The sequence below is a fragment of the Ranitomeya imitator genome, chromosome 3, assembly GCF_032444005.1.
Source record: "Ranitomeya imitator isolate aRanImi1 chromosome 3, aRanImi1.pri, whole genome shotgun sequence".
NCBI lineage: Eukaryota > Metazoa > Chordata > Amphibia > Anura > Dendrobatidae > Ranitomeya > Ranitomeya imitator.
The window spans coordinates 441,031,189-441,058,073 of record NC_091284.1 but is presented as its reverse complement, the minus strand read 5'-3'; the positions used below and the strand labels follow the sequence as shown (position 1 = coordinate 441,058,073).

Below are 26,885 nucleotides of genomic sequence, written 5' to 3'. Positions count from 1 at the left end.
CTGGGCTGCAATAGCTGTTCAGGAAAAGCTAAGACAGCAATAGGAAACCTTGCAGCATTCGCAGTTATTTCTGTCGTTCACCTGTTCAAGAATCAAGAAATGTCCTTTTGTTCTGAAGTCCCTAATTTTGACCAAGCCTAATCATGATGCTGGCAGGCTGAAAGGTACAAAGCTGCCGAATGCACCTGATCCATCCCTCATTCCTTTGCTTCCTGTATTTTGCTTGGTTGCTAACAAGTGACATCACCCTATACACACCCCCTCCTGCCTGTCAGCTTGTCTCTGCCTCACGCTTAGGCATAGCAGTCACTGGGAGGATAAGGATCGTTTGTGGCTGCAGGAAGCTACAGGCACTATGTAAAAGGTGTCTGAAAGTCCAAGAGACAACAACATAGCCTGCAGGAGGATCTTTGACCTTCTTTTCCAAGGGAAATATTTGCTTCTTTATGTAGTTGAACTTCAATAAACCACTCTCTTTCTTCAATCCATTCTCTGGTTTGGGTTTTGGAACAGAATCGCATGCATGACACTCCGAAAAGGAGAGAAAATGACCATAAGCATCCAGGAGCATATGGCCATTGATGTGTGTCCAGGTCCCATCAAGCCGATCAAACAAATTTCAGACTATTTCCCCCGTTTTCCTCGTGGTATCCCAACCACCGTGACCCGTAGTAACTCCCTAAAATCTAACGTCAGCCAACCATCTGTTAGTCCGTCGGAAAGTTCTAAAGAGGAAGAGGAAGATGTGGACAAACTATTTGGGGCATATGGAGCTGCTTCTACAACCACAACTACTACCACACTGCCTTCTAAACAGGAGGAGGAAGTGGACCTGGATGGATATGATTCAGATGACTGCAGTAAGTTGCATGGATACTTCCTTACTGTGTTGATTGATAGGTGTGACCATGTCCATGTCACGTGAGGGATCGTGCCTTGCAGAGGTAAAGAGTGATAACTTGTTGAGTATTCATGCCAACAGGTGATATTGTACCTTCTAAAGCTGGTCCATTTACTAGGTAGTGGCAGTAGTAGTAGTATTAGTTCTTTATAGCCATTTGTGCCCGGTATGAAATCTTACATATGTGATCTGAGTAAGAAACAGTTATCCAATAAGAATACCACTTTAATTAAACTTGCACATAATCAATAGTAAGACATATATGTATTTGGGTCTGGTTATCCGGTACTTGATGTTTTACATTTTATAGACAAGTGACTACATTTCCAGGTAAGTAATTTTGGTTTTGATGGTTCAGTAATGGAAACGTGGTTAAGGAATATGTTCATTTTGGTGAATTTATGTACTGGTCTTGTAGGAATCATTTTAAGAAGAGAATAGCTTGTGTGTGAAGCCACCAGTTGCTTTCTCGTACTACGCACAGTGCACAATGCCGACTTAATGAGAAGGATGCTTTTTATTTTGCCAGGCTGAGTGGGGATTTTCATTCACTGTCAATTGCATTTGCTTTGACACAGCTGATCAGCTAACGGAGCCAGCCTAGGTCTTTCAAAACAGTTGAGCTCTTGATATCGAGCAGGATCCGCTGTGTATTGTTAAGGGAGTAGGGCAAGATTTTGATGTCATCAACTGTTGAATACAATTCCAACAGATCCCTTGGTTAAGAGTCAGTGAAAGAGATTGTATGAAGTAGTAGAATCACAGGCAGAAAATCATTTCTGAGGATTCTCCTGGCACAGGAGAATTGCACAGTATTATTTATGTTTGGACGGCTATGGATATGCATGATTGGTTATATTGATGACTGTCATCAATGGTAGAATTGGAATGGAATAATGTGTCTAGTATCTCATCAACAAACATACAAAAAAACAACTTTTCCTGAAGGATCATACAAATGATACATTGTGTACCGAGGATGATAAAGTCATGAGCTAATATGGGATTGTTTCCTAAGATATAGATTTCTTGGTGATATACTTTTTCTACACTGATAATTATTTTGCCATGATTAAAAACAAGGCCCTATATAAGCCTTCATGTATATTCTTGTATACCTTGATCATCTATGTGCATTTCTGGGACCTTAACATCTCATTTCAGGTCCATTTTCAGAAGGGCTTTTTCATTTTAACACAGTTCCCTGGGGATCATGAGAAACTGTCCTGTAAGCCTACTGAATATTGGTTAGGCCAGAATATATGTCTCATTGAAAGATCCAGTCATGTAGGGGATCTCCAGACCTATAATGTAATTAATCTCTGGAGGCTTCCTGCTCTACCCTTTGGAAATCACACATGCTTAAGACTAAATACATCTTAATAGATATTATACAGGAAAAAGATGAATGATGGTTTTGTAGGATGGAAGGCATTACTACAAATATTAAGCACTTTTGATGTTTCATAGGATGAGAGCTAGAATTGGCTAGAATTTGGCTTATTTTTGGCACAATATTAGAACTTGCATATGTTATATTAGCTCAATTCCTAGCATTTAACTATGTAATCCCAAAAGTGGATTACTTGTCTTTGTAACCGCATGCATCCTGTGTCAATAAATAGCATCCACGAGAACACTTTAGGAAATGTCTGATTGCATTTTTTTCTACATGATATCACCCATGATTACCCTAGATGGTCTATGTAGAAAGTGCAATTTGTATTTGCAACTCATGGATCTGTTATTACCTGCAGGCTCCAAACAGCTGAGCCACATCTACAGCTTGGAGATGAAAGGACATATATTTTCTTTTTCAATTTCATTTATCATTATCTTTTGAGAAGAGAATCTCTGCACTTTCTCTGCAGTTTCGAAATAAATTTTTTCTATTCTTTTACATGCCAGGTAAACAGTCAGTTCAGTCTAATAATTTTCTACTTGTCCACTAGGTTAATCCCGGTTTAGCATAATAACTTGTCGGAATCATGTTGTCAACACTGCCCACATGTAACTGCTAAGGAAATCCATCATACATGTAACGTGCTTGTAGTATGGTCCACTCCTTGTTCTGAGAGTTTGACCATATGTATCCCATGTAAAAATAATACTATTGGTGCAAGAATAGAAGATCAAACTGGAAGTCATCTACTTTCATATCGCGAGCTAACATTGGTTTGGTTTCTGACTGGATATTTGAATTTGTTAGTTGACGGCATTTCCTTGAAGAGAGCGCAGATATTTTCCTATTTTGTTGGCACTTGTGTCTTATATATTGGATGGGTATTCATGATCAGAATTATGATAGATTACACATTTTTGCAAGATCCTGAATAATCTCCTTGGAATTACCTAATTTTACAGCCACCTTGATTTATTTGATGTGCCGTCTCCCCCGTGTCAAATAATAATTGACCATGAGAGCTTATGTACTAAGCATAGTTAAATGCAGAGTTAAAGATTTAGCATTTGCGATATTTTTGAAGTACCGTATTTTTGGCTTTGTAAGACGCTCCGGATTATAAGACGCACCCCAAATTTTGAGGAGAAAAATAGGAATTTTTTTTTTAATAAATTGGTGGGGCGTCTTATAATCCATGCGTCTTATTACTCACCAGGGGTTGTGGCTGCAGCGGATCAGGGTCCCAGGGTCGGTGCTGGAGGCAGGAGTGGAGCATTGCTGCAGGCTGGGATGAGGGGGTCTGCAGGGGGGCTCCTGTGCTGCAGGGGGGCTCCTGTGCTGCAGGGCTGTCTCCGGGGCTGCAGGGCTGTCTCGGGGGCTGCAGGGCTGTCTCTGGGGCTGCGGGGGGCTCTGGCGACATTTTGTGAAAGAACAGAGCCCCCCCGGCAGTTCGTCCATGCGTTCCTGTATAACTAACTCCGGGAAAATGGCCGCCGGAATCTCGAGAGATGAGATCTCAGCGCTGAAATCTCATCTCCCGAGATTCTGGCGGCCATTTTCCCGAAGTCAGTCATACTTGAACTAAATCCAGGAAAATGGCCGCCGGAATCTCGAGAGATGAGATCTCAGCGCTGAGATCTCATCTCTCGTAGGGTTGAGCGAAACGGGTCGTTCATTTTCAAAAGTCGCCGACTTTTGGCAAAGTCGGGTTTCATGAAACCCGATCCGACCCCTGTGCGGGGTCGGCCATGCGGTACGCGACTTTCGCGCCAAAGTCGCGTTTCAATGACGCGAAAAGCGCCATTTCTCAGCCAATGAAGGTAAACGCAGAGTGTGGGCAGCGTGATGACATAGGTCCTGGTCCCCACCATCTTAGAGAAGGGCATTGCAGTGATTGGCTTGCTGTCTGCGGCGTCACAGGGGCTATAAAGGGGAGTTCCCGCCGACCGCCATGTTACTGCTGCTGATCTGAGCTTAGGGAGAGGTTGCTGCCGCTTCGTCAGAAGCAGGGATAGCGTTAGGCAGGGTCCATTAACCACCAAACCGCTTGTGCTGTAGCGATTTCCACTGCCCAACACCACCTTCGGTGTGCAGGGACAGTGGAAGCTATTTTTTTTTTTTTTTCCCCCTCAGCGCTGTAGCTCATTGGGCTGCCCTAGAAGGCTCCCTGATAGCTGCATTGCTGTGTGTACGCCGCTGTGCAAACCAACTGCTTTTTTCAAAGCACAAATCCTCTTGTTCCTTCCTTTCTGCACAGCTATCTTTTTGGTTTGTACACACTTTTTATTTAATTTGTGCATCAGTCCACTCCTTATTACTGCCTGCCATACCTGGCTGAGATTACTGCAGGGGAGATTAAGATTGACATTTCTGCTAGAGTGCCATCCCTGTCTGTGTCATCTCTCAGTGGGCCATAGAAAGCCTATTTATTTTTTTGCTTGATTTGGGTTCTAAAATCTACCTGAAAAAAATCACTACATGAATCAGTGGGAGAAAAATATTGGCCTCAGGGCTTGTGTGCCACTTCTGACTCCTGTGTGCATCATCACTCACTCAGTGGGCCATAGAAAGCCCTTTTTTTTTGCTTTATTTGGGTTCTAAATTCTACCTGAAAAAATCAATAAATCAATCAGTGGGAGATTAATATTGGCCTTTGGGCTTGTGTGCCAGTCCTAAGCGTGCCATCTCTCTCTCTCAGATAGTGGGCCATAGAAAGCCTATTTATTTTTTTTATTTTTTTTTTATTGGGTTTATAAATTTTCCCTGGAAAAAAAAAAAAAAAGTGGGAGATTAATATTGGCCTCTGGGCTTGTGTGCCAGTCCTGAGCGTGCCATCTCTCTCACAAATAGTGGGCCATAGAAAGCCTATTTATTTATTTTTTTTTGGTTTTATAAATTCTCCCTTAAAAAAAAAAGGGAGATTAATATTGGCCTTTGGGCTTGTGTGCCAGTCCTAAGCGTGCCATCTCTCTCTGTCTCTCAGATAGTGGGCCATAGAAAGCCTATTTATTATTTTTTTATTGGGTTTATAAATTTTCCCTGGAACAAAAAAAAAAAAGTGGGAGATAAATATTGGGCTTGTGTGCCACTCCTGACTCCTGTGTGCGTCATCTCTCACTCAGTGGGCCATAGAAAGCCTTTTTTTGTTTTATTTGTTTTCTAAATTCTCCCTGAAAAAATCATTTTATTTTCTTTGTTTTCTAAATTCTTCCTGAAAAAATCATTTTATTCTATTTTTTTTTTCCTAAAGTCTCCCTGAAAAAAAAAAAAAAAAAAAACAAATCAGTGGGAGATTAATATTGCCCTTTCTGCTTGTGTGCCAGTCTTGACTCCTGGGTGTGCCATCTCTCTCTCTCCAATTGTGGGCCATAGAAAGCCTATTATTTTTTTAGCTTGATTTGGGTTCCAAAATCTACCTGAAAAAATCACTACATCAATCAGTGGGAGATAAATATTGGCCTCTGGGCTTGTGTGCCACTCCTGACTCCTGTGTGCGTCATCTCTCACTCAGTGGGCCATAGAAAGCCTTTTTTTGTTTTATTTGTTTTGCTAAATTCTCCCTGAAAAAATCATTTTATTTTCTTTGGTTTCTAAATTCTTCCTGAAAAAATCATTTTATTCTATTTTTTTTTTCCTAAAGTCTCCCTGAAAAAAAAAAAAAAAAAAAACAAATCAGTGGGAGATTAATATTGCCCTTTCTGCTTGTGTGCCAGTCTTGACTCCTGGGTGTGCCATCTCTCTCTCTCTCTCTCCAATTGTGGGCCATAGAAAGCCTATTATTTTTTTAGCTTGATTTGGGTTCCAAAATCTACCTGAAAAAATCACTACATCAATCAGTGGGAGATAAATATTGGCCTCTGGGCTTGTGTGCCACTCCTGACTCCTGTGTGCGTCATCTCTCACTCAGTGGGCCATAGAAAGCCTTTTTTTGTTTTATTTGTTTTCTAAATTCTCCCTGAAAAAATCATTTTATTTTATTTGGTTTCTAAATTCTTCCTGAAAAAATCATTTTATTCTATTTTTTTTCCTAAAGTCTCCCTTAAAAAAAAAAAAAAATCAAATCAGTGGGAGATTAATATTTACATTTGTGCTTCAGTGACAGTCCTGCGTGTGTGGCATCTCTCTCATTTGTTGCCACCAACAACAGAGTGTGTAACATTGTGCCTGATTTTCGTTGTGGTCTCACTCACCTGTAAAGGGGTAGCTAAATCATACTGAAGTTATAGCTCACCGTGTAATTTGTGTGACAGCAACAAATACCGTTAGTTTGTTTACATTTTTAAAACAATGAGGAAGTATGGTGGAAGAGGTCGTGGCCGGGGGCGTTCATTGTCAGCTGGTAATGAGGGTAGTGGTAGTGGTGGAGCATCAGCTGGTCGTGGGAAAAAAAATATTGCACCTAAGTCTGGAGCTGTGGAGCCAGGTTCGTCGTCTGGCTACACAAGGCCTCGAACGCTCCCTTTTCTGTTAGTAGGAAAACCGCTTTTAAAGCCGGAGCAGCAAGAGCAAGTTTTGGCTTATCTTGCTGACTCAGCCTCTAGCTCTTTTGCCTCCTCTCGTGAAACTGGTAAATGTCAAAGCAGCGCGTCGTTAGTGGATGTTCACGGTCAGGGACAAGTCGCTTCCTTGTCCTCTTCAGCAAAAACAACAACAGAGAAGAATGCAGCAGGCGACACAATGGGTTACTCCATGGAGCTCTTTACACATACCGTCCCTGGCTTAGAAAGTGAAGCAGTTAACAGTCCATGCCCATTACAAGTTGAATCTGACATGGAGTGCACTGATGCACAGCCACAGCCAGACTACTATGCTGGTCCTTTGACTCAGACCACAACATTGCCCTCGCAGGGTGCTGATCAAGAATCAGACCCTGATGAGACTATGTTGCCCCATCACGAACGCTATACCACCGACCGACACGGTGACACAGACGAAGTTGCACACGAGCTACAAGAAGAGGTAATAGATGACCCAGTTCTTGACCCCGATTGGCAGCCATTGGGGGAACAGGGTGCAGGCGGCAGCAGTTCTGAAGCGGAGGAGGAGGGGCCGCAGCAGGCATCAACATCGCAACAGGTTCCATCTGCCGGGCCCGTATCTTGCCCAAAACGCGTGGCAAAGCCAAAACCTGTTGGAGGACAGCGTGGCCATCCGGTTAAAGCTCAGTCTGCAATGCCTGAAAAGGTATCCGATGCTAGAAAGAGTGCAGTCTGGCATTTTTTTAAACAACATCCAATTGATCAGCGCAAAGTCATCTGTCAAAAATGTTCAACTACCTTAAGCAGAGGACAGAATCTGAAAAGTCTCAATACAAGTTGCATGCATAGACATTTAACCACCATGCATTTGCAAGCCTGGACTAACTACCAAACGTCCCTTAAGGTTGTAGCACCCTCGGCCAATGAAGCTAGTCAGCAACGCAACATCCCTTCCGGCAGTGTAGGGCCACCATTTTCCACACCACCTGCAGTATCTGTGCAGGTTTCTTTGCCAGGCCAAAGCAGTCAGGGTCAGGGAATCACCAGTTTCGTAGTAGGAAACACTGCATCTAGGGCACCGGTGGCAACAATACCATCTCCCACCGTCTCTCAGTCTGCCATGTCCACCGGCACCCCCGCTAGTTCCACGATCTCCAGCTCTCCAGTCCAGCTCACCCTACATGAGACTATGGTTAGAAAAAGGAAGTACTTAGCCTCGCATCCGCGTACACAGGGTTTGAACGCACACATAGCTAGACTAATCTCGTTAGAGATGATGCCCTACCGGTTAGTTGAAAGCGAAGCTTTCAAAGCCCTGATGGACTACGCTGTACCACGCTACGAGCTACCCAGTCGACACTTTTTTTCCAGAAAAGCCATCCCAGCCCTCCACCAGCATGTTAAAGAGCGCATCGTCCATGCACTCAGGCAATCTGTGAGCACAAAGGTGCACCTGACAACAGATGCATGGACCAGTAGGCATGGCCAGGGACGTTACGTGTCCATCACGGCACACTGGGTAAATGTGGTGGATGCAGGGTCCACAGGGGACAGCAAGTTTGGGACAGTTCTGCCTAGCCCACGGTCTAGGAAACAATTGGCTGTAGCCGTTCGCACCCCCTCCTCCTCCTCTTCGTCCTCCTGCAGAAGCGAGAGCTCGTCCACAGACCGCAGTCGCACAACCACTCCATCCGCAGCTGCCACTGTTGCACACCAGGTCTCCCATTATGGGGCAGCTATTGGCAAACGTCAGCAGGCTGTATTGGCTATGAAGTGTTTGGGCGACAACAGACACACCGCGGAAGTTCTGTCCGAGTTCTTGCAGAAAGAAACGCAGTCGTGGCTGGGCACTGTAGATCTTGAGGCAGGCAAGGTAGTGAGTGATAACGGAAGGAATTTCATGGCTGCCATCTCCCTTTCCCAACTGAAACACATTCCTTGCCTGGCTCACACCTTAAACCTGGTGGTGCAGTGCTTCCTGAAAAGTTATCCGGGGTTATCCGACCTGCTCCTCAAAGTGCGTGGACTTTGCTCACATATCCGCCGTTCGCCCGTACACTCCAGCCGTATGCAGACCTATCAGCGTTCTTTGAACCTTCCCCAGCATCGCCTAATCATAGACGTTGCAACAAGGTGGAACTCAACACTGCACATGCTTCAGAGACTGTGTGAACAGAGGCGGGCTGTTATGTTTTTGTGGGAGGATACACATACACGGGCAGGCAGTAGGATGGCAGACATGGAGTTGTCAGGTGTGCAGTGGTCAAAGATTCAAGACATGTGTCAAGTCCTTCAGTGTTTTGAGGAATGCACACGGCTGGTTAGTGCAGACAACGCCATAATAAGCATGAGCATCCCCCTAATGCGTCTGCTGATGCAAAGTTTGACGCACATAAAGGATCAGGCGTCTGCAGCTGAGGAAGAGGAAAGCCTTGATGACAGTCAGCCATTGTCTGGCCAGGGCAGTGTACAAGACGAGGTAGCGGGCGAAGAGGAGGAGGAGGACGAGGAGGATGATGGGGATGATTATATTTTTAATGAGGAAGCTTTTCCGGGGCCACTGGAAATTGGTGGCGCGGCAAGGCCGGGTTCTGGTTTTTTGAGGGACACAAGTGACGTGGATTTGCCTGAAACTGCCCCTCAACCAAGCACAACCGCAGATTTGAGAACTGGAACTTTGGCCCACATGGCGGATTATGCCTTACGTATCCTCAAAAGGGACACACGCATAACTAAAATGATGAATGATGACGATTACTGGTTGGCCTGCCTCCTTGATCCTCGCTATAAAGGCAAATTGCAAAATATAATGCCACATGAGAACTTGGAACTAATATTAGCAACCAAACAATCAACTCTTGTTGACAGTTTGCTTCTGGCATTCCCTGCACACAGCGCCCGTGATCGTTCTCACACGAGCTGCAGGGGCCAGCAGACCAGAGGAGTTAGAGGGGCAGAAATCAGAAGTGGCGTTGGCCAGAGGGGTTTTCTGACCAGGTTGTGGAGTGATTTTGCTATGACCGCAGACAGGACAGGTACTGCAGCATCAATTCAAAGTGACAGGAGACAACATTTGTCCAGTATGGTTACAAACTATTTTTCATCCCTTATCGAAGTTCTCCCTCAACCATCATTCCCATTTGATTACTGGGCATCAAAATTAGACACCTGGCCAGAATTGGCAGAATATGCATTGCAAGAGCTTGCTTGCCCGGCAGCTAGTGTCCTATCAGAAAGAGTATTCAGTGCTGCAGGTTCAATACTAACAGAAAAAAGGACTCGTCTGGCTACCCAAAATGTAGATGATCTAACCTTCATTAAAATGAACCACAACTGGATTTCGAAATCTTTTGCCCCACCTTGCCCGGCTGACACCTAGCTTTCCTATGAAAAGGTCTTGCCTGTGGACTATTCTGAATGCCTTTTCCAATCTCGTAATTTTCTGCACCTGATTGTCCAGCATACGACATGTTTACACCTCACTAAATGGCCAAACTCCCCACACGGGGCCGTGGTATCGACACTTGGCGACAGCACCCGTGAGAGTGCAGTTTGTCTGAAGAGGTGGGTGAGCCCGCTTTTGGTCGACGGCACTGCCACTGGGTCCCTCCTAGTACAATAAAGTGTCTCTGGCGGTGGTGGTGCGCACCCAACGTCAGACACACCGTTGTAATATGAGGGGCCCTGGGCCTGTACCGCCGGCCACAAGACAGTTTCCCCCCACCCCAGCTCAAACAGTGCTCTACCACTTGCAAAATTATCTCACAGCTCCACCAATGTTTAGTCTATGCGCTGACATCCTTCAATGCCTGCCACTGACAATACCATTGTATTGACATTTTTGTTATGTTAGGCCTTCGATGCCTGTCTGTGGTCACTCCTTCCACTAGGCCTCCACTGACCACACCACTGCTGCCCGTGTACCCCTGTAACCAATTTAAAATTGCCTACAGCCATGTGTTATTATTTTAGGCCTTCGATGCCTGTCTGCGGTGACTCCTTCCACTAGGCCTCCACTGACCACACCACTGCTGCCCGTGTACCCCTGGAACCAATTTAAAATTGCCTACAGCCATGTGTTATTATTTTAGGCCTTCGATGCCTGTCTGCGGTGACTCCTTCCACTAGGCCTCCACTGACCACACCACTGCTGCCCGTGTACCCCTGGAACCAATTTAAAATTGCCTACAGCCATGTGTTATTATTTTAGGCCTTCGATGCCTGTCTGCGGTCACTCCTTCCACTAGGCCTCCACTGACCACACCACTGCTGCCCGTGTACCCCTGGAACCAATTTAAAATTGCCTACAGCCATGTGTTATTATTTTAGGCCTTCGATGCCTGTCTGCGGTCACTCCTTCCACTAGGCCTCCACTGACCACACCACTGCTGCCCGTGTACCCCTGGAACCAATTTAGAATTGCCTACAGCCATGTGTTATTATTTTAGGCCTTCGATGCCTGTCTGCGGTCACTCCTTCCACTAGGCCTCCACTGACCACACCACTGCTGCCCGTGTACCCCTGGAACCAATTTAAAATTGCCTACAGCAATGCGTTATTATTTTAGGCCTTCGATGCCTGTCTGCGGTCACTCCTTCCACTAGGCCTCCACTGACCACACCACTGCTGCCCGTGTACCCCTGGAACCAATTTAAAATTGCCTACAGCCATGCGTTATTATTTTAGGCCTTCGATGCCTGTCTGCGGTCACTCCTTCCACTAGGCCTCCACTGACCACACCACTGCTGCCCGTGTACCCCTGGAACCAATTTAAAATTGCCTACAGCCATGTGTTATTATTTTAGGCCTTCGATGCCTGTCTGCGGTCACTCCTTCCACTAGGCCTCCACTGACCACACCACTGCTGCCCGTGTACCCCTGGAACCAATTTAAAATTGCCTACAGCCATGTGTTATTATTTTAGGCCTTCGATGCCTGTCTGCGGTCACTCCTTCCACTAGGCCTCCACTGACCACACCACTGCTGCCCGTGTACCCCTGGAACCAATTTAAAATTGCCTACAGCCATGCGTTATTATTTTAGGCCTTCGATGCCTGTCTGCGGTCACTCCTTCCACTAGGCCTCCACTGACCACACCACTGCTGCCCGTGTACCCCTGGAACCAATTTAAAATTGCCTACAGCCATGCGTTATTATTTTAGGCCTTCGATGCCTGTCTGCGGTCACTCCTTCCACTAGGCCTCCACTGACCACACCACTGCTGCCCGTGTACCCCTGGAACCAATTTAAAATTGCCTACAGCCATGTGTTATTATTTTAGGCCTTCGATGCCTGTCTGCGGTCACTCCTTCCACTAGGCCTCCACTGACCACACCACTGCTGCCCGTGTACCCCTGGAACCAATTTAAAATTGCCTACAGCCATGTGTTATTATTTTAGGCCTTCGATGCCTGTCTGCGGTCACTCCTTCCACTAGGCCTCCACTGACCACACCACTGCTGCCCGTGTACCCCTGGAACCAATTTAAAATTGCCTACAGCCATCTGTTATTATTTTAGGCCTTCGATGCCTGTCTGCGGTCACTCCTTCCACTAGGACTCCACTGACCACACCACTGCTGCCCGTGTACCCCTGGAACCAACATCAGAAAATATAAAAATAAGTATTTTGCTTATAAAAAAGAAAATACTGGAGAGATATCAAATGCAGACATTTTAACATTAAAAACAAACACATACAACAAAAATCTGGTACAGTACTAAAAATGGCCACCAGCTACAATAACTTTCTCCTGCAAGTAGTTAACTGAAAGGTTTTTTCAATTTTAAACACAGATATGGCATCCACCGAGTGTTGTCCTGTCGCGTCTTCTTTATATTATTGCCAAGAAGATGCAAAACAATGAAAATAATAAAATCATTATTTACCAAAAAAATAGAGTAAGTCAAAACCACATTGCAAATAAACATTCATTACAAATAAAGAAGCAGGGTGCGTCCGAGGGTGAGTATATACCTAATAAGAATATAATCACCCTCGGACGCGCCCTGCTTCTTTCCGACAGCCTTCCTTCCTAAGAATCAGCCCTTCCGTGGTGTAGAGAGAGGGTTTGTTACACTCCAAGGTGTTCCCCAGGTTGCCTTTCCTGAGCTTCGATCTTCCGGCTCTCGTTTAGTAGTTTTTGGAAACTACGCTGCATTGGGCCTACAAATTGGGTATGGGGTGTAGAGAGATGGTGTGTTCCACTCCAAGGTGTTCCCCAGGTTGCCTTTCCTGAGCTTCGATCTTCCGGCTCTCGTTTAGTAGTTGTTGGAAACTACGCTGCATTAGGCCTACAAATTGGGTATGGGGTGTAGAGAGATGGTGTATTCCACTGTAGAGAGATGGTGTGTTCCACTCCAAGGTGTTCCCCAGGTTTCCTCGCCAATGCTTCGATCATCATGCTCTCGTTTAGTAGTTGTTGGAAACTACGCTGCATTAGGCCTACAAATTGGGTATGGGGTGTAGAGAGATGGTGTGTTCCACTCCAAGGTGTTCCCCAGGTTTCCTCTCCATTGCTTCGATCTTCATGCTCTCGTTTAGTAGTTGTTGGAAACTACGCTGCATTAGGCCTACAAATTGGGTATGGGGTGCAGAGAGATGGTGTGTTACACTCCAAGGTGTTCCCCAGGTTTCCTCTCCATTGCTTCGATCTTCCGGCTCTCGTTTAGTAGTTGTTGGAAACTATGCTGCATTAGGCCTACAAATTGGGTATGGGGTGTAGAGAGATGGTGTGTTACACTCCAAGGTGTTCCCCAGGTTTCCTCTCCATTGCTTCGATCTTCCAGCTCTCGTTTAGTAGTTGTTGGAAACTACGCTGCATTAGGCCTACAAATTGGGTATGGGGTATAGAGAGATGGTTTGTTACACTCCAAGGTGTTCCCCATGTTTCCTCTCCATTGCTTCGATCTTCCGGCTCTCGTTTAGTAGTTGTTGGAAACTACGCTGCATTGGGCCTACAAATTGGGTATGGGGTGTAGAGAGATGGTGTGTTCCACTGTAGAGAGATGGTGTGTTCCACTCCAAGGTGTTCCCCAGGTTTCCTCGCCAATGCTTCGATCATCATGCTCTCGTTTAGTAGTTGTTGGAAACTACGCTGCATTAGGCCTACAAATTGGGTATGGGGTGTAGAGAGATGGTGTGTTCCACTCCAAGGTGTTCCCCAGGTTTCCTCGCCAATGCTTCGATCATCATGCTCTCGTTTAGTAGTTGTTGGAAACTACGCTGCATTAGACCTACAAATTGGGTATGGGGTGTAGAGAGATGGTGTGTTCCACTCCAAGGTGTTCTCCAGGTTGCCTTTCCTGAACTTCTATCTTCAGGCTCTCATTAAATTGTGGTTAAACGGAACAACTGCATTTGGCGTACTAGTTGGTTTGGGGCCTACTATCGGTGTCTGCCGCTCCTTGCTGTTCTCCTGGTTTCCTGTCCTGAAATTCCGTTTTCAGGCGCTCGTTAAGTAGTTGTTAATGTTAGACTGCATTTGGCCTACTAGTTGGGTTGGGGCCTACTATCGGTGTCTGCCACTCCTTGCTGTTCTCCTCCACTGAACAAAGCTGTGCCGCCTGTTTACTACTGTTGCCAATTTTGAACTGCATTTCGACTACTTACTGATTTGGGCCTACTCTCTGTGTCAGCCTCTCATTCCAGTTGTCCTCCACTGCAATGCCCCCTGATTAGTCCTGTGTTACCAATTTTGAACTGCATTTAGCCCACTTTATTCTTTGGGCCTATATCTGTTTCCTCCTCATCCTGCCCATTGCCCAGCCAGTGATAGATGAGTCTGCTGGTACATTGACCCATAACGCAACATTTCCCGTGCACGCTACACTGCAAGATTGTGACCCTGCTGAAAGTCAGGTCCCCCTTCCCGCATACCATACCACCTTACACGGGGACAAACAGGAAGGTGCAGATGAAAGTGCAGGTTCCTTCATCAGGTGGGGGGAGGAATACTAGTTGGCGACGTCACTGGCACAGGGCCTCTCATGGTACGCAAAAGTGTTGCTGCCGGTGGGAGGCGCCCCCGCCGTGCAAACACACCGCTGTACTTTGAGGGGCCCTGTGCCAGTGCCAATGCCAACGAGTGGGCCCCCCCTGCTTGCTCAGGTTCACAGCACTTGCAAAGTTGAAATACTTACCTCTCCCTGCTCCACTGCCGTGACGTGGTCCAGATTTCCTGGGCCCACTAATTACTTGAACCAGCCCTACCCACCACAACTTTAGCCAAATGACCCCCAATTTCAAATGCCTTCCAATTATTATAAGGTAAATTACGCTTGACAAGCTTCATTAAGAAGAATGGATGGTTTTGACATTAAAATGGGCACTCTAGGTGTTTTCCTGGCCCCCACTCACTGCCGACTATGCTGCCCCATTGACTTGCATTGGGTTTCGTGTTTCGGTCGATCCCGACTTTACGTCATAATCGGCCGATTTCACTCGACCCGACTTTTGAGATAGTCGGGTTTCGCGAAACCCGGCTCGACTCTAAAAAGGTCAAGGTCGCTCAACTCTAATCTCTCGAGATTCCGGCGGCCATTTTCCCGAAGTCAGTTATACTGGAACGCATGGACAAACTGCCAGGGAGCTCTGGTCTTTCACAAAATGTCGCCAGAGCCCCCCGCAGCACCGGAGTTTCCAGGATCTCCCAGGACAGCAGCGGGCAGCAGCGGACAACCGCGGCAGCGGTGGCAGGCGATAGCGGTGGCGGGCGGCGGGCAGCAGCGGACACCCCCTCATCCCAGCCTGTAACGGTAAGCGGTATATCCGCTTTGTAAGATGCACCCCCATTTCCCCCCCAAATTTGGGGGAAATAAAGTGCGTCTTACAAAGCAGAAAATACGGTAACTTTTTTATTGTCTTGTAGTATGCATTTAACTGATTTTTGCAACGTTTTAGCAAAGAAAGTCATAAATAGCTGCCCCATGTTTGTCTAAAAATGTGTGAAATTAAAAACTCTGACCAAAACCTTATTCCAGGCAGAGAGTGGAATAGGATGTGCCAAAAAATGCAAAATTTGGTAAGAATCACATAATGTGAATCTGTGTAAAAGATGTGGAAAAGTAAAGTTGCCATGGAAACAGAACTTAAAAAATAGCGGAAATCATATAAATAAGGCACATATATTAAAGGAGCTGTCCAGGACTTTTACATTGATGGCCTATCTTTACAATAGATCATAAATGTGAAACACCCGGCAATTCTGCTGATTAGCTGTTCCCGATGTCGGCGGTGTACAGAATTGCTCAGTTATGGAGCTACACAGAACAGCTCCATCAACTGTATAGTGGCCACGGCCAGGTACTGCACATCCACCCCAAATTCAAATCAGTAGTGGGTGGATGTGCTGCTCTCGGTCTCGGCCACTATTTTATTGTTGGAGCTGTGATGTGCAGCTCCATAACTGAGCAGTTGTCGCAGCCACCGACACCAGGAGCAGCTGAGTGGTGGGGCTACCGGATGTCACACCCCCGCAGATCAGACATTGATGATCTATCCTAACGATAGGCCATCAATGTAAAAATCCATGACAATCACTTTAAAGCCACTAAAAATGAGCAAATTACCTCAGAAAACTGGAGAAACAACAATGATAGATCAAGGCCTAAGTCTCTGTTAGCTATTCAAATGCACTTTTCTATGTGGTGACCCATGAGGGATCTTGTTTTCTGTGAAACAATGCTTCTAAGTGGGAATGCCTCCATAATATATGTATTCATGGATTCTCAGAATCTGTGAGGAAAGAATATCCACACATGACCCCCGATTTGAGTAAGAAGTATTGATGGATTTAGAGTATGCAGGGTTGAAATCAAACAGAAGTGACAAGATTAGGAGTTATGGTATGGTATGTTCATGTTGTGGATTTGCTGTAAGAAGATACTACCCAATTCAGCTGATGATTTCTTTGCTCCTAGCAGGTTTTCCATGCCAGTTTTGGTAAAGTTTAGTTCCATGCATATGTGGCCAATACAGTCTGTGATGTAGCGGTAACATGGGACGAAACAGTACTACAGGAGTCTGAGATGCATTGAGCCCGACATGGAAACCCTGCTAGTAATAGGGAAATTGACAGCAGAGGTGAATATCTGGTTTCTTTTTTAGATTTTGAACTTTTCAAGCTTTTTTGACAGACTTTATTGGAAATTTTAACTTAGCCATTGAATTCAACAATAAAGATATACTAGTTGGCCCGTGCAAAATTTTCGCACATTGGTTGTCGGGGGTGCAGGCAATTTCAGGAAAATTAAGCTAGTCAAATGTAAATGTATTTAATGAGATGATGAACACAGAGAGGTATTTATATATGTAGATTGGTAATGCAATAAATTGGTTTGATAAGTAGAGGCTAAAAAAATGTCTTGAGGTTGTGGTGCCCCACCTGCAGGTTATTGTTTTTTTCTGCAGGTTTCAGAAAATGAATGTTTAAACTGTATTTAATGATGAAATCTTGAATGTGTGGTTTGTTTGTGTCTTTTTTTGCTGAAGGGGGCAAGTTTACCTTTCAAATGGTGTATTATTTATGTGTGTGGGGCAAAGTAATCACCTAAAAAGCAGTGCATGTTTACAAATGTGTTTGCATATGTGTCTCACTATTTGTGTGTGTGGGGCAAAGTATTCACTGAAAAAGCAGTGCATGTTTACAAATGTGTTTGCATTTGTGACTCACCTGCAGTGAAGTGTGCAATCCTCGACTTTGCCTGAAATAGGCTTGGCAAGTGAAGCGCCCCGTCAGGGCAAGGGGGTACTCGGTATCGGGTCCGGTCAGCTTAAAGGGGGGATGTCACAGTGGCTTACCCAGTCTATGGCCCTGGGACGTCCGTATAAAAGGAAAAGGTCTTTAAAAGGGGAAAAGTCTATGTTCATGACACCACCTGTGGTATTCGGTCAGGGTGACCGACGCTGCTTTAAGGGGTCCGCTGGGGTGATGTTATGGCAGCTAGATGGTATACCTTCCCACAGGTGAAGTATATCCCCAGGGCTTCCCAGTGTGAAGATGGTGGTATGGTGAGAGGCGCAGAGAAGAACAAGGACACAAGGTTGCAGTCTCTTTACCTTTACTTAAGACTTCAGCATCCATAGTCCAGGGTACTAGACCACAGGGCAGGCAGAGTACGGCCGGTTCAGAGACAAGTCCAGAGTCCCCTTGTCCAGGTGGAGATCAATAGCCTTCCCTTACGCTGTAGTGGTGTAGTCCATTACTGCATAAGCTTCAAATAAGGTCCTCACAGATTTAGTGTCTCTCTCTCTGTCCCCCATATAGGATAGGACAAAACCCGTATGACTGGTGACTTGAGCCTGTTTATATTGTCTCTTACCTAACCCGGGTCTGTGGGGTGTCACCGTGCCTCCTGGGTGTAGGTGCGGACAGGTGACATGCAATTGGCTGTCCTGCCTGTCTCTGAAGTAAGGCATAGAGGTCCTTACAACCTCGGTGTTCCGGCTACCGGTGTTCTGCGCCTCAGGAAGAGGCAGCCTGTTCAGGGCTGGTCCACTTCTGGTATCTCCTTTGCTTTGCCTTCCTTCATGCTCACTGTAATACAGTTCTGCCTTCAAAATGTCTCTTTCTGGGAGCTGCAGCTCTGAGGGCATGCACAGCTCCATGGACCCTCTGTCCTCCTTAGACTGACGTCTGGAACTAACTCTGTCAGGAACTGACTGGACGATGTTCTTTCCTTCTCAGTTTCCTCTTGCTGCCAGGAGCTGCAGACCCCAACGTCTGCTCAGCTATTCTCCTATCGTACCAACTCCGCCTCAGCTGATGTTCCACGACAAGCTCCCTTCTGGCAATCTCTCTCTCTAGCACATCTTTCTGTTTTCCTTCCCCTCTGTCTCTCTGACAGGAACTGAACTCTTCCTCCAGACTACCAGTTATATACAGTATATATATATATATATATATATATATATATATATATATATATATATATATATATATATATATATATATATATATATAGGGAGTCACCTAGTAAATAGAATCAGAAGCTCCCATTGGTGACCTGGAGTATGAATGCGTTGCATGTTTGTGATACCTGGATGCAGTTATCCTTCCTTGCCTCTGAACATAGCATCACTCTCCTCGGGAGGAAAGCAATACCACTGTGATGACCAGGATCTCGGGTGCCACACAAGCACTTTGGCAAGCTGGAAAGACCCCAAGGCAAATGGCACCTGCAGGTAATTTGACCTTTGAAATGGTGTATCATTTGTGTGTGTCAGTGAGTGGAGGATAAACGGAGCAATTGACATGCAGCAGATTAAAAAAAATGTGCACAAAAGGTCAGTTTCTGTATAGAAAATACACACAATGCATGGATGAGAATGATGCATTTTCTCCCAATTTGCTGTTTCTATAAAATTCTGCAGATTTTCCACCTTCCCTCCCCCTTCCAAAAAAACATGTTAAAAATCTGCAGCATTTCTGGCACATTTTAACACAACTCTACCATTTCTCATGTGAGGGTACAATGGATATTTAGCAGTACTTAATCATTAATCTTGGCCATTATACACAAACACTTTCTTACTTTGGCAGTTCTGCTACAACATAGTGGCATAGACTTTAATAGTTAGGCTAGATTTCAGGAGCAGTCTCAAGTGGCGGTATGCACTGGCAACAAACAGCTGTAACTTAGCACAGGGTGGAACACTTTGTTATAGGCTACACCTAGAACTGGCTACAGTTTTTCTCTTTTAGTAACACTCACTCAAAGGTGCAAGGCACAAGTGACATCAGAGACATACAACTTCCAGCAGTTCTACCTAGGTGCAGTGCAGTCTTCAACATTGTCTTAAAGCATAGATTTACCGCCCAGGCCACAACTTTCTCACCGTTAGGGTCACTGTTAGTGCAGGTCACAGCACTACTTAGTGTTACAGTCCAATATTTCCATCATTATATCAGGGCATATCACCACAGTCAGCCTCCTGTGACACTGGTCAGTCAGTGCAGGTCACTTCAGGACATCACACCCTGTATTTCCCAATGGTCTATCATTTAGGTTAGGACGTTTACCGCTTCCAATGACTGTTGGCAGGTCATCACCAGGGCTTGTTCCATAACAGCTTGCAGTATGTTATCAATCTCTGGATCTATTTTTCTGATTTAGAATAATACAGCAATTCAGCACAGGCATCTAGTTATGTTTTTCAACTGACAGGTTGTTTCTGGCTGTCTCCTGTCTTTTTCTAGTGCATGCGTTACCATTTTCTGTACTTCTTCTGAGGAGCTATTGATCCCCTGTACGCTACATTAGAGAAGTGTTTCCCGAATGCCAGTCCTCACGCCCCCCCCCCAACATGTCTTGTTTTCAGGGTTTCCTTAATATTGCACAGGTGATTGAAGTATTATATATGGCTAATGCCCTTTCACAGCTATAGTGGTAACTAAGTGCTTCCATTGCTTTCATATCAGTATTTTACATTATCCTTTAGTTTAGACTTCACTAGATATTGAATCATGAAAGGGAGATGGTCACTTCAAAGTTTTCATAGGATTGCTATATTTTGTTTAGAAAAAAGTCCAAAAGAGTTCAAAACAAAAAAAGACTTTTCTAAAAACTTCAAACCCCCATTAAGCCACAGAGTCTATATTCCAAAGGCATACATTTCTATAAGGTAAGAGTAACACATAGAATAAATCAGTGTATGAGTTTTCTTCTGTTTCCTTGTCATGTGATATTGCAGTGCAAACATTGAAGTCTATGGAAGAAACATAAAACCAGTCGATTGAAATGGTTGTATAACTAGCAAACCCTAAAAGGTCAACAGAAAAAATGGGCAAGGCATATGCATTAGATCTGGACTGTAAATACTGTAGAATGCCAAACACAGTACGTCTTCTTATTCCAATATCATTGAGATACCGCTGACATTTTCAAAATGTTAAGTATCAAGATATCATAAGAAACTAATCAGTTTATATATTACGCGGCAAATAAGTGTCATCGTTAGATTTAAAATGTATTGTAGCTCTCATCACATGATATCTTCAGCCATAAATTCAATGCATTTTACTTACTGTAGTTCAGTATAGGGCACAGCATATCTTATTTAGAACTTAGCTTAAAGTTGACCATTTACCACGTTTTTCAGGCTGAACTAAACACACAATGTGGTAGGTGCTGCAGAAGAAAATAAAACATTATTTAAAAAAAAAATGTTGCCTCTCTAATTCAGAGATACTAGTGATCACAGTATTTGGCACCTAAACAGTTATTTTTTCTCAAGTACAAGTGGACATAACCAGAGAGATATCACTGGGGGTGGGAGCTTCTTCCTCTTTATTGCACTGACCAATCATAAGCAGGCAACAAAACACTAGGGACAGAAAAACACGCCCCCACATTAAACAGACAGTCTATTCTCACTGCAGAGTGATTTGGTGAAAGGTCTACTTTAACCCCCACATTTCCTGGAGCTTCCTGACAGGAAGACAATATTGCGCCCTAGACATAGTTTCACTGTCAACCTCTTGGGGCAGAGCAAAAGTGACCCAGCAATGCTCCTGCGCAGGCGTGAGATTACGTTGGGCTATGTGGAAGACACAGCCATAGGCTGGCAATTAGCAGCAGAGAGGAGGGACAGACGCTGCAATAATCAGACTGGACAATCCAAATTTACATACATCACAGCAGCAATTCAAAAGGTATTTTGAGGGATGTACAGGGGGAGTCAATATACAAGCTTGTAGAAGGCAGCACAGGCGCTGAGGAAAGTGGTGGTAATTTGTTCAGACACTAAAAAACTGGTGACAAGTTCCTATTGAATCAATCTAGAGTGCAGATTTTCGGAGAATCCTCAGGTCTATGTGCATTATAAACCACATCTAGGGATGTTAGTTACGTTCTGAGGTCTTTGTCAGACATTCTGCTTGATAAGCATTTCTGATTCCGCAATGTATGAAGCACTGTAAGGCTATGTGCACACGTTCAGGAATTCATGCAGAAAATTCTTGTGGAAATCCAGACATTTCTGCCTGATTTCCGCATTTTTTTGCGCGTTTTTTGTGTGGTTTTGACGCGGTTTTGACCCGGTTTTTGCGCGTGTTTTCCCAGACATTTCCCAATGCATTAGACAGTGGGAAAACCGCGAAAAAAACGCAAAATTAATGAGCAGGTTCATTATTTTTCCACAATGCGTTTTTCATGCAGAAAAACGCACATCATGTGCACTGAAATTGCGGATTTCATTAAAAATGATAGGATGCTTAATGTATGCAGATTATTTGCGGTTTCATAGCATTTTTATAACGCAAAAACGCTAAAAAACCGCAAATAATCTGCAACGTGTGCACATAGCCTTAAGCATAGGTCCAGCAGTCAGGGATGTCAAGAATTCCAGGATCACAAATGCCTTTGCCCAATATGGATCTCACCTACTACTGTGTATAATATACCTACTGTAGATGAAACAATAGACCATACATCATTACAGATCATCAGTCAGCTTCCAAAGGTGCTACTTTTTAATTAAGTCAATTCATTAATCATATCAACCATGGTCATAAAGCCTGAATTGTCAACAAAAACTAAATGTTACTTGTAATTGAGGAACACTACTTTATTACAAACAATTCCAAATTTTTCCTGAGGACTGTTGAATTGGTGTGTATTATTAGGTGTACGGCATAAAATCAATGGAGCATGGCCATATGTTATTACAGTGTCAGAGTGCAAATTTTACCCGTATATTTCTTCCTGCCTGCAGCTGCTGTCTCCATCAACACTTGCCTTTCTGTACAAGTATATATTTTATTTTATCCATTGCCTTGAATTAACCCTTAGTACGGATTTCTGTTTGTATAGCATCTTAGCTGGTAGTGCTTTTTATGTTCCTCTTAGAAAAGAAATATCAAATTTCCATGCATGACTCAAAAAAATTATACTTTAATATTGAAGGAAAAAAAATAATTTTCTAGACAAGTAAAAGGGTTTAGAAAAAAAAACGCTCATCTATGAGTTGTGTCTATAGTAGCGTGAAAAAGGGAATTGAGTCTAAAAGGTGATATTAAATACAGTTTATGGACAAAAAATGTGGAAAAAAAGAGATTGGTATCATAACTAGTTTTGAGCGATACCTTCCGATATCAAGAAGTATCGGTATCGGATTGGATCGGCTGATATCCAAAAAATATCGAATATCGCCGATACCGATACCCGATACCAATGCAAGTCAATGGGACACAAATATCGGAATGTAAATAAGCCCATTCTGTCCTTCTACATCCTGTTCCGGAGGGGGGAAGAGTGTGGGCGGTGCGTGGGCGGACACTGTGCGTGTCTGTGCAGGCGGGGTCTGTGTGTGTGGGCGGGGTCTGTGCGGGCCTGCCGGGGATCTGTACAGGCATCTCGGGGCTCTGTGCGTGCCTGCATAGGCTCTGTGCGGCTTGCCGGGGCTCTGTGCAGGCCTGCCAGGGCTCTGTGCAGCCTGCCGTGGTTCTGTGCGGCCTGCTGGGGCTCTGTGCGGCGTGCCGGGGCTCTGCGCGGTGTGCCGGGGCTCTGTGCATGCCTGCCGGGGCTCTGTGCGTTCCTGCTGGGGCTCTGTGCAAGCTTGTCGGGGCTCTGTGCGGCCTGCCGGGGCTCTGTGTGGGCTTGCCGGGGCTCTGTGCGGGCGGCCAGGGCTCTGTTCGGACTTGCCAGAATCTGTGCGGCCTGCCAGGGCTCTGTGCGGCCTGCCGAGGCTCTGTACGGGCTGCCAGGGCTCTGTGAGTGCTGCCGGGGGTCTGTGCTGCAACAGTGACAGTGATTGACACAGCCAATAATGGGACAGTAGTAATCCCATCTTCCGGCTAATGTGTTGAATGTAAAAAAAAACAAAAAAAACATACATACAACATACATACTACATACATTACATTCTTACATATAGACATACAGTATATATAACACAGAGAACATACTCACTATCACTTGTCACTTTGTTCCCCGAAGCCAGTGTCACCTGTAAAAAATATTAAAATAACAGACAAACAATATACTCCCTGTCTGCAGAAATCCACGAGTGTCCCACGACGATCTCCCGTGGAGAACGGCAGCATCAGCTGATGCGACCGCTCACCAGGGGCTCCAGGAATACAATGACGGGAGGAAGGTATCCTTCCGCACTGTATTCCTCCACTGCTGTAAAAAAATAGTCCCTAGTCTCATTTTTGGCTTTGCTATGTGAGAAATTTTCCCACACAGCAATTGCCATAAAGGGAGACTTTGTCCTAAGGTAACCTCTTAGTGATGCACGGCAGGAGCCATTGTCTCCTCTCAGTGTGTCACTGAGGGTCCTATAGAGCAGTGACATCACCCGATGTCACTGTTCTATAGGGGAGATCATTGTGGGACACTCGTTATTAATTGGACTATGGCGGTCAAGTAGCATACGGTTTATTATTTTATGTTTTTTTGCAGGCGTATGGTAATTACGGTTAAATGAAGAATATTAAAATACCTTTTTCCTAATGTGTGCGTGTTTTATTAACCCTTTATTACTATTGGATTAATAATGGATAGGTGTCTTATTGACGCCTCTCTGTTATTAACCCGGCTTAATGTCACCTTACAATAGCAAGCTGACATTAACCCCTTATTACCCCATATCCCACCGCTACATGGAAGTGGGAAGAGAGGGGCTAAGTGCCGGAATTGGTGCATCATACAGATGCGCCATTTTTGGGGAGGCTGCGGACTGGTATTTGTAGCCGGGGGGGCCAATATTCATATCCCCTCTCTACGCTATGAATATCAGCCTGCAGCTGTCTGCGTAGCCTTTCTGGCTATAAAATATAGGGCGATCCCACATCATTTTTTGGGGGGTCCCCCCTATTTTAACAGCCAGTAAAGGCTACGCAGACAGCTGCGGGCTGGTATTCATAGCAGGCTACAAATATTGGCCCCCGGCCGTCAGCTTTCCCCCTCTGATGCAGAAAATTGCACAGGAGCCCACGCGTTTTTTTTCTATTTTTTTTTTTCAAATTCAACGCTCATTAAGGAATCTTTCAAACTTGCATCGGTATGGGTACATCGCTATGTGTCGGGCTGACTTACCGATGCATGTTGTGAAATTTGTGCACGACGAGGGCAGCAGATGCAGTTTTTCAACGCATCTGCTGCCCATTCTGAAGTCTGGGTAGGAGGGGGCGGAGTTTGGGCTTCACATGTGCGGTAGAAAATGGCGGACGCGACGGACAAAAAAAGTTCACTTGAACGTTTTTTGTGACAACGGTGCGCCAAAACACGACGGATCCGTTGCACGACGGACGCGACGTGTGGCCATCCGTCGCGATCCGTCGCTAATACAAGTCTATGGGTAAAAAACGCATCCTGCATCCAGTTTTCTCCGCAGGATCCATTTTTTCCATCGGATCCGTTTTTTTCCATTGGATCTGTTTTTTTCCACGGGACCCGTTTTTTTTTCAAAACTTGCCGGATTGTGCCTTACGGCAAAAACCTCTATGTATCTATAGATATATCTATCTATAAAAATATCTATAGATAGATATATCCATAGATATATAATAGAAAGGCCGACATTTCTAAGGCTACTTTCACACTTGCGTTTTTAGAAATCCATCGTAATCCGTCATTTTGGGAAAAAAATGGATTCTGCAAATGTGCTCGCAGGATGCGTTTTTTACCCATAGACTTGTATTAGCGACGGATCGCGACGGATGGCCAAACGTCACGTCCGTCGTGCAACGGATCCGTCGTGTTTTGGAGTACCGTCACTCAAGTGAACTTTTTTGTCCGTCGCGTCCGCCATTTTCTACCACGCATACACGGCCGAAACTCCGCTCCATCCTCCCCGGACTTCAGAATGGGCAGCGGATGCGTTGAAAAACTGCATCCGCTGCCCACGTCTTGCACAAATTTCACAACGTGCGTCGGTACATCGGCCTGACGCATAACGACAGACCCGTACCGACGCAAGTCTGAAAGACTCCTTAATGAACATTGAATTTAAAAAAAAAAAGGAAAAAAAACGGCGTGGGCTCCCTCACAATTTTCTGTGCCAGATGGGGAAACCCGACGGCCAATATTTGTAGCCTGCTATGAATATCAGCCCGCAGCTGTCTGCGTAGCCTTCACTGGCTATTAAAATAGGGGGACCCCCCAAAAAATGACATGGGGTCCCCCTATATTTTATGGCCTGAAAGGCTAAGCAGGCAGCTGTGGGCTGATATTCATAGCCTAGAGAGGGGCCATGGATATTGGCCCCCCGGCTACAAATACCAGTCTGTAAGATGCGCCAATTCTGGCACTTAGCCCCTCTTTTCCCACTCCCGTGTAGCGGTGGGATATGGGGTAATAAGGGGCTAATGTCACCTTGCTTTTGTAAGGTGACATTAAGCCGGGTTAATAATGGAGAGGCGTCAATAAGACGCCTATCCATTATTAATCCAATAGTAATAAAGGGTTAATAAAACACGCACACATTAGGAAAAAGGTATTTTAATATTCTTCATACTTACCATACTTCAGCACCTGAAAAAAACGTAAAATAAACCGTACACTACCTGTCTGCCGTAGTCCAATTAATAACGAGTATCCCACAATGATCTCCCCTATAGAACAGTGACATCGGGTGAGGTCACTGCTCTATAGGACCCTCAGTGACACACTGACAGGAGACAATGGCTCCTGTAGTGCATCACTGAGAGGTTACCTTAGGACAAAGTCTCCCTTTATGGCAATTGCTGCGTGGGAAAATTTCTCACACAGCAAAGGCAAAAGTGAGACTCGAGCTATTTTTTACAGAGGCGGAGGAATACAGTGCGGAAGGATACCTTCCTCCCGTCATTATGTTCCTGGAGCCCCTAGAGAGTGGTCGCATCAGCTGATGCTGCCGTTCTTCACGGGAGATAGTCGTGGGACACTCGTGGATTTGTGCGGACAGGGAGTATATTGGTTGTTTGTTATTTTCATATTTTTTACAGATGACACTGGCTTCGGGGAACAAAGTGACAAGTAATGGTGAGTATGTACTGTATGTCTTTATGTATGTATTGTATATAATGTATGAATGTATTGTATGTAGTATGAATGTATGTATGTAGTATGTATGCAGTATGTATGTAGTATTATGTAGTATGTATGTAGAATGTAGTATG

The 26,885-nt window shown here is 44.9% G+C and overlaps 1 protein-coding gene across 2 annotated transcripts in view; it reads left to right on the top strand.

Annotated features, from left to right (window-relative positions):
• Window positions 1-299: 299 nt before the first annotated feature.
• DOC2B (double C2 domain beta) overlaps window positions 300-26,885 on the top strand; it is a 1,593,495-nt gene continuing 1,566,909 nt past the window's right edge. The window contains exon 1 of one of the 2 annotated variants that reach the window (XM_069757350.1): window positions 300-860. In XM_069757350.1, the coding sequence (XP_069613451.1) occupies window positions 524-860 (337 nt within the window). In that variant the 5' untranslated portion in view covers window positions 300-523. The remainder of the gene's footprint in view (window positions 861-26,885) is intronic. The other variant, XM_069757348.1, reaches the window with a different exon arrangement.